The 8078-nt window shown below is 47.3% G+C and overlaps 1 protein-coding gene across 1 annotated transcript; it reads left to right on the top strand.

Moving 5' to 3' along the window:
- Positions 1-256: 256 nt before the first annotated feature.
- LOC147904153 (pectinesterase inhibitor 6-like) lies at positions 257-1381 on the top strand. Its single transcript, XM_087372714.1, has one exon. The coding sequence runs from the start codon at positions 266-268 to the stop codon at positions 1043-1045; it is 780 nt and encodes a 259-aa protein (XP_087228840.1). The 5' UTR covers positions 257-265; the 3' UTR covers positions 1046-1381.
- The last annotated feature ends 6697 nt before the right edge of the window (positions 1382-8078 follow it).

The following is an 8078-nucleotide window of genomic DNA, read 5'->3' as shown; positions in this document are numbered from 1 at the left end:
CATTAACAAAAATGTAGATCCTTCATGGGCATGCCCATCAGCTTTTTGAATGTGCAAAAAAATCTATTTGGTTCGCAGAAACTCCACCAACGGTTTCGGCAAATCACATTCTTGATCAAAGATAATGTTGGCTTGTGCTGTCTAGACTTTCACACAAGCGGAGTTTGTGAACAACAAAAGCGGCAGGGGGGCGATGGGAACCTAGTCTAGAATAAATATGGACTTGGAGAAGTGTGCAAAGAGAGAAATGGTGGCTTCTTGGGGTATGGTTGCCTACACGAAGGTGAACAACAACACTAGTAGCGATGATCAGCAACCTTCAAGAAGAAAGCTCTGTGGCTGTGGCTGTGGCTGTAGCTGTGGCTATGGCTATGGCGTCCTCCTTGCCTGCTCCTCCTCCATCGCCATTACCTTCCTCCTCCTCCTTCTTCTTCTGCTCTTCTCTTCCTGCCACCATCGCCCCTCCCCTCGCCTCTCCCTCCCCTCCCCCTCCCCCTCCCCCTCCCCCTCCGACCTCTTTGCCCTGTGTAACTCCACCTCCTTCCCCCACCTCTGCCTTCTCACCCTCTCCTCCTTCCCCTCCGCCTCCTCCTCTCCCCTCCCCGTCCTCATTTCCATCTTCGCTTCCGTCTCCCTCGACCTCGTCAATCGCACCTACTTCCTTGCCTTGAACCTCTCCCACTCGCACGCCTCCGACTTCGAGATCGCTCTTCTCCAGGATTGCTTGGAGCTCATGGACGGATCCAGAGACGAGCTCGGCCTCTCCATCGCCCGTCTCACTACACTGGATCTGCACTCGCCCACGTTCCACGCCCAGGTGAGCGACGTGCAAACTTGGCTCAGCGCTTCGTACACGGATCAAGACACTTGCTCGGATGGGTTCCAGGACATGAGCGGACATATCAAAGATCAAATGATCGAGCAGGGAGGCGCGATATGCAACTTGTTAAGTATTGCGTTAGAATTCGCTCAGACCCTACAACATGGTGGACACGACGCATCCTCACGACCCTACATCCCAGTGTCCGCGCCCATTGCATTTTAAGTCAATTAAAGCAGTTTTATCTGAGAGTGCTTGTATCCGGTGCAAGAATCCAAGAAGATTGGGTGTGGCATTTTAATTTCTTTCCCTATTTGGGCATATAAACTTCAAAGTATACTTCTGATGTAATGTTCAACAAATAGGCTCCTTTGGTCACACCCAGAAAGAAACAAGGGCTTCGTGAATACTCGTGATAGTCTTTGTCCTTCATGGAATCCAAGGGCCTATGTGATGGGGGAAATTTGTCAGGATTCGGACTTAGTTTACCTTCAAAAAGCGATTTTGTTATGTCTCAGACGCTACATAACATAAGATTCTATTTCCAATATTTTGGGGAAGTGTTTGGGCCATTTCCACGACATAGCGGGAACTCTTATCTTGAACAAAGTCCCTCCATACATAAGGCCTTAATGTGAGAGCGAATGTCTAGGATTCAGGTGATGTTATATCCTGTTTTAGCTGAAAGTAAACGCATGATGTAGTGACTGACTATGTTGGCAGTGGCATCGGATTGTATCAGGGAACGCCTCCTGTTAATAATCAACAGAAAGTGGATGCTTGGCTTCTGCTTGGATCTTCCTTGGTTGGTTTGGATGGTCTATTAGCTCGTTTTCTTATAAAACTTCAGATGTTGAACAAACTGCGTTGAAATGCCAGGTGCATCACGGTAGCATGTATATTTCTTGACCAGAAATTGTCTCCTTTCTTTTCCATGTCTGGTTCACTGATCAGAGGCCAACATTTGCTCTGATCAACATTTGTGTACTCTACAGGAGACATAGGCTGTGGGAGCAGCCAATGTAGAGCCAGGCCATATAGACCTAGCAACAGCAAGGCTGCTTACAGGCAGCAATAGGAACACGTGCCATGCAGGTAGACTCAACAACAGCATCAGCAAGGTAGACACAACAGCAGCATTAGCAGTCAGCCAAATCAGCATAAGGGGTCAAAACCAAGCAGCAGCAAGAGCTCAGTAGGTGGACGGACCTGTAGTCTACCAGGAAGGGGAGGTAGGCCAACAAAATCGTTAGCAGTAGGATGGCAACAAGCCACAACATCATGACACTGGCAGCTACAATTTGAGTGACAGCAAGCAAGGCTGAATGTAGTGAGTGGGTGCTTTGCGTATACCATGTCACCATCAATTACAAATATTACTAGTTTCACTAGTCATACAAACAATGCTATCTATCAAGCCACTTTCCTTAACTTCAAAACTTGAGAAGATTTAGTCCTCAAAGCACATTATGTATGAAAGTAGGATTATTTCAAGCAAGGATACCCACCTTTGTCATAGATAGGAGCAATACATAATACAAGGGAATATAAGGGAGAAAATGTGTGAAGACGAAGAAAAAGTGAGTGTTGCAAAAAGCAGCACGTCACACTGTTGTTCAATCAAGCTTACCATGAGTATGCCTTGTGTTGGATGGGCATCAGTCCATGGATTATGCTCTTATGACTTTTCCCAAGAAGAAAGTGAAGTACATCGTTGAAACTGCAAGAAACTGGGGTGTTGGTTATGAGGAAATATTGATTGAGGCATGTGTAGACATGCAAATTTGGAAGATGTTAGGACAAAGACAGTTCTCTATCCAAGATGTGGCTTTGTAAGTATGCATATCAGTTAGGTTTGTATGCAATGCAAGTCATGGAAGACAACTTGGAAAGGGTTACGTTAGACCGGTATATATGACTTGTATATCTAATGAGTGTGGAGGCTTGCTAGGTTGGATGCATTTGGGCTGATTGAAGTGAAGCATAGCAACATTTCCGAGGATAGCTTCCATGTATTTAAAAGTAAAGATGATGGTTGTTGGAGGAATTTGCTAGCCACCCATCACTAGGTTGTGCCGTGCAACCTAGATGTTCTAGGCTATAATGCTAGACACTGTCCCTTAAACACTATCCTCTGGCAAGGACATCAAACGTACACAAGGAGGTCGCTAAGCGTCATAAATCTCTATCAGAGAGATCTGCTACCCATGAGCTATGTATGTTGGCAAAACTAGATCAATCGAGAAGGGATGCCTCCCCTCCATGAGCCATGCAACCATCCCCCAGGTGAATCCCCGCTAGTGCATCCGCTGTGTGTGCACTACAATCCTCAAGGCTGCTAGCCATATCCAGTGAGCCACAGGGCAGCCCCACAGGCAATGGGGGATCGTCTCTAGAACTGCCTTTGCATAGCAGAAGCACCCGTCATCCATCTACATCTACTCCATCTACATCTACTCTAACCAGGGGCCAATAGGCAATCCTCCATGAGACAATAACCAAAAGAAACAAGAAATCTTCCGTGGTCTCAGACTAGTCCAATGATGAGTTTAGAAATGCCAAGAAGACGGGACCTCCTGCTCACCCCAGTGATGCTCTCTCAAGGGAGTTTAAGTTGATGCATCCATATGAAGGCATTGCCCGATGCGAGTCATGTACGCAAAGAAGAAGACAACCTCTACCTTGGCTGATTGTTCTACCCGAGCTGTCCAAAACTTCTCTTTATAGTCTCACTGAAAATACAAAAGAGGTTGTCCCTCCTAGAGCCACAGGCACCAAACCGCACCTTGAAGAACTGTATTGGATCAATATGTCACCCCCATCTCAGCCATCAGTGTGCCTATTCCACTCAAATGCAAAAGAGTCCATGCTGTCGTCTCTGTATCCCTAGGGAGCTATCTCCAAACGCCAAAAGATCTGGCTGGTCCTGTGCCCAATTGATGTGCATCCTCTAGCCTAGCATACACTGCTCCTCCCTAACCTTAGGGTGCCTGTCACGGGCATCCACCGCCTGTGGTCATACTGGACTACCACACAGACACCCAGCTCAGTAGCAACCCACGCAGCAATAGTCATAGCAGCGGTCACAGCAAAGGTGCCACATCAGCAGCCAGTCGGCTACCGTGTGGACTGGTTGGTACCACATCAGCCCAGTCGGTGGGGGCAGCAGTACGGTCAGCCATTCTGGTTGGTCAGTTTTGAGGCCCAAGGGGGCCTATAAAAGACATCCCCTTGGCCTTCATTTCACATCCCACCTCAGGCCTTCCATCCTTTAGTGAGGTAGCACCTAGGCCTCCCTGCAAAACAGACCAGCAGGGTAGCCTCAGCCTTTTCAGGGATCTACTGAGGGTAGCCCTGCAACAGACCAGTAGGGTAGCCTCAGCCTCTTTAGGGATCTATTGAGGATTCACCTCATCTAGGTAGTTTTACAGTGAGGGTTTCAGCCCCTTCATACAGTTTTATTCAGCCCTCTGGGCATTCATTATTCAGTTGTATCTATTTCCTCTTCAGAGGTCCACTACATTCTCCCCTTCTGATTCTCTCTCACATCCACAGCATCACTTTGTGTATTGAGTGCATCATGTTTCAGTTGCAGTTAGTATTGAGCAGGAGAGAGACTGAGGATAGTCTATCTCCTGCTACATTGGTGTCACATCTACATTGAGGATAGTCTATCTCCCGCTACAGTGAGGATAGTCTATCTCCCGCTACATTGGTATCACAGCTTCAGATTCTTTCCTAAGACAGAGGATTATCCTTTTTTTTTGGGTATTTTGTGCCTACCCCGGACTAGTAGTACCATACTCCATTAGCTGCTCCCTCCCTTACTGTATCACGCATTGGGACGGATCCCGTCTTCACCAGCAGGTCTTTACACCTTGCGGCGTGAGGAGAAAGTTTGTTTCCAGAAGTCAAGAGGTTCAGGTCAGTCAGGGACAGCCCCATTGTTTATGGTCTAGACAAGATCCAGTAAGGACACCATGAGCACCAATGAGAAGTCCAACACAGAGGGGGAGGGTTTAGTACCTCCACCGCCACCCCACAGAACCCTGCAGACACTTCCATGTCTGTCATGATAGCCATGTTGCCAGCTATGATGCAGATGCAGCACCAACAGTCCGAGGCTCTCTTCACCTGCATGACCCAGCTTCAGGAGATGGGGGAAGATTGCCAGAGAGCGCCAAAAGCTAGCTTGGGAGGCAAAAGAAGAACACGATTGGGAGGCTCGAGAAGCAAAAGAAGAACATGATCGGGAGGCTTGGGAATCAAAAGAAGAACACGATTGGGAAGCTCGAGAAGCCAAAAGGGCAGCTCGGGAAGCCGAAAGGGCAGCTCAGAAAGCAAAAGACGAACGGGATCGAGAGGCTTGAGAAGCCAAGCAACTCTAGGACCACAAGGCTCAGGAGGCCAAGGAGCTGTGAGAATGCACTACTCGAGAACAAAAGGAAGAACGAGATTGGCAGCTTCTCATTTCTTTACTCCGACCAGAAGGGGATCTAGCCAAGCGTTCCTTTTTAGGGAAGCTCAACTTCACATGGTACGATGGTAAGTAGGAACCCTTAGTGTTGACTTCCTGGCTCAATCAGTCTAAAAGCTACTTTTCAATGATGCCTACAAAGGACAGCGAGCGGTGCATCCTAGCATCCATGCGCCTCACAGGCGAGGCGGTCACCTAGTGGCTCAAGTGGCAGAAGGACCACTATCATGTAGGCAAGGAGACAACTCTCTATAGCTGGGCAAAATTTGTGAAATATCTTCGCTCATGACTCCTGCCACCGCAGTACTCACACAGGCTCCAGAGTCAATTCTACGAGCTACACCAGGGGGACACTGAGTCAATGAATCACTATGCCAATAAATTCACACAAGTGTTTGTACAGTTGCAGCTCCAGGAGAATTAAAAGTTGAGCAAATTCCTTCATGGGTTGCGATCAGACGTCTAGTAGTACACCCGTAGGTTTTATCCACAGGACAATGAGTTTGCATACGAGCTTGCTCAAAACTTTGAGCTCATGCACAAGGGTAAGGACCCAAGCCATTCAATAGTAAGAAGCCCCCAAAGTCCTCCGCCATAGATGGAGGAAAGAAGGCTAGCACGGGGCAATAGAAAAGAACCGCTACTTCTTTTGCCATGAACAGGAGCACAAAAAGCAAGATTGCCCGCAATTCAAAAAGTTGCAAACCAACGGATGTCCAGTGGTTCTTCTATAGCTTTGACTCCGGCCAAGACAACCTCAATGGTTATAGAGGAGATTGAAGAAGATAACAAAAGGGGGACTCTCACTAGTTTCCCACCATGTTCCAGTTCTACAAATAGATCGACGGCTAGAAAGTCCTCATTCTCGCAGATTCAAGGAGTTTTGAGGACATCCTTTCTACCAAAGCTTCTCAACGAGCCAGGTTGACTCTCACCTCGTCTGATACCATCACATCACGCTGAATGGGGCAATCATAGGATAGAGAGCAATAAGGTGGCCTCAAGTACCACTCTAAAGATAGGAGGATGGGCCGACACCCGTACTTTCAGGGTCGCACCAACTCAAGCAACGGACATCATCTTGGGAGCTCGATGGTGGCACCAATTCGAAGTTTTCCCAGACTATTGGAACCATGGGTTTGGACCTCAATTCTAGACCACGGGGGCAAGTTTATCGCTTGGCTTACAGAGACTTTGCCTCGCCCTTCGATTTCTGCAATCCAAATGGCATCATGCGACATGCACAAGGGAGGAGATGCATACATTGTTTATGTCAACGCTACCAATAAAAAAGTTCCAATCATGACCCCCAAGCAGGAAGCTTTGCTTCAACAGTACGAAGACATTTTCCTCACATCGAGTTTTTGCCTGCAGCCTTACCACCCCGTCGGCCAAAGGACCATCATATTGAGCTTTTTCTTGGATCATCACCTCCCATCAAGCATCCTTATTGTCTTAGCAAGACGATGGAGGAGGAGCTTGAGCAATAGTTAGAGGGGTTGTTACGTAGTGGCTTCATCACCGTATGCAGCACCGATCATCTTCGTCAAGAAGGACAATTCAGCTCGTGGATGTGTGTGGGCATTGAACAAGTTTACCATCAAGAGCAAGTTCCCCATGCTAAGGATCAACTACATCTTGGAGCGCCTTAATGGAGCTAAGGTGTTCTCAAAAATTGATATGAAGAGTGGATACCATCAGATCCAGATTCATGAACCGGACATTCAGAAGACGGCATTCCGCACAGAGAAAGCCCAGCATGAGTTTGTGGTGATACCCTTTGGTCTCACAGAGGCACCTGCATCCTTCAACCATATGATGCTTCGAATCTTCAAACCATTGATCGGCAAGAGTTTCTTTGTGTTTCTCTATGACATTCTGGTTTTTTGAAAAGATCCAGCACAGCATGTTAAGCAAGTTCAATAGGTTCTTCATCTTTTGAAGGACAACCAGTTGTACAACGCCCAAAAAAATAGTTTTTTCTTGGAGGTACATTACTTGGGCTACATCATCACTCCAACAGGTGTTTGCCTAGATCGAGCCAAGGTGAAGGGTATTGTGGAGTGGGAGGTTCCTACCACAGCATAGAAGATTCGGATGTTCATGGGCATTTGCCAGGCCTATCAGAAGCATATCAAGGATTTGGCAAAAAGTGCAATGCTTGTCACCGATCTTTTATAAGGAGTAAAATCCAAGAAACAGCCTATCACCTTTACCCTAGCAGCTCTTTTTCCCTTCGCCCAGTTGAAGGCGGCAGTTACTATAGCAACGCGCCTAGCATTGGCACAATGGTATCAACCCTGCAATGTATGGACTGATGCTAGTGACTATGCCATTGGAGCGATTCTAGAGCAGAACGCTCACTCGTCGCATTGGAGGGACGCAAGTTGCTTCCAATAGAGACCAGATACTTAGTCTATGACAAGGAGTTATGTGTAGTCATCCACGCCCTCAAAACATGGAAACACTTTCTCTATGGTCAGGATTTCACAGTTCACACAAATCATCAGGCCTTGTGGTGGCTTCAGACCATGCCCGCCACTCAGCAGTCCGATCGACAAACCAGATGGAACCAGACTTTTCAATAGTTTGGCGGCATGGTCGAGTAAGAGGAGAAATGGTCACCTCTATTTCCATAATCCAGGATTCTTCTATCGAAGAGATGCGCAACCAGTACCATACAGATCCAGATTTCCAAACACCTTGGTACAAAGTCACAGTCGACAAATGCCCATGCGACTACGCTATACATGATGGGTGGTTATTATCCAAAGGATGACT

Source organism: Dipteris shenzhenensis, chromosome 3 (genome assembly GCF_047967505.1).
Source record: "Dipteris shenzhenensis isolate YYH24624 ecotype China chromosome 3, Dip_SZ_1.0, whole genome shotgun sequence".
Taxonomy (NCBI): Eukaryota; Viridiplantae; Streptophyta; class Polypodiopsida; order Gleicheniales; family Dipteridaceae; genus Dipteris; species Dipteris shenzhenensis.
The sequence above is the reverse complement of the archived record's forward strand: the minus strand, read 5'-3'. Positions and strand labels throughout refer to the sequence as shown.

Excerpts from the sequence above, each read along its gene's own strand:
- LOC147904153 (XM_087372714.1), top strand. The coding sequence starts at position 266 with ATGGTTGCCTACACGAAGGTGAACAACAACACTAGTAGCGATGATCAG.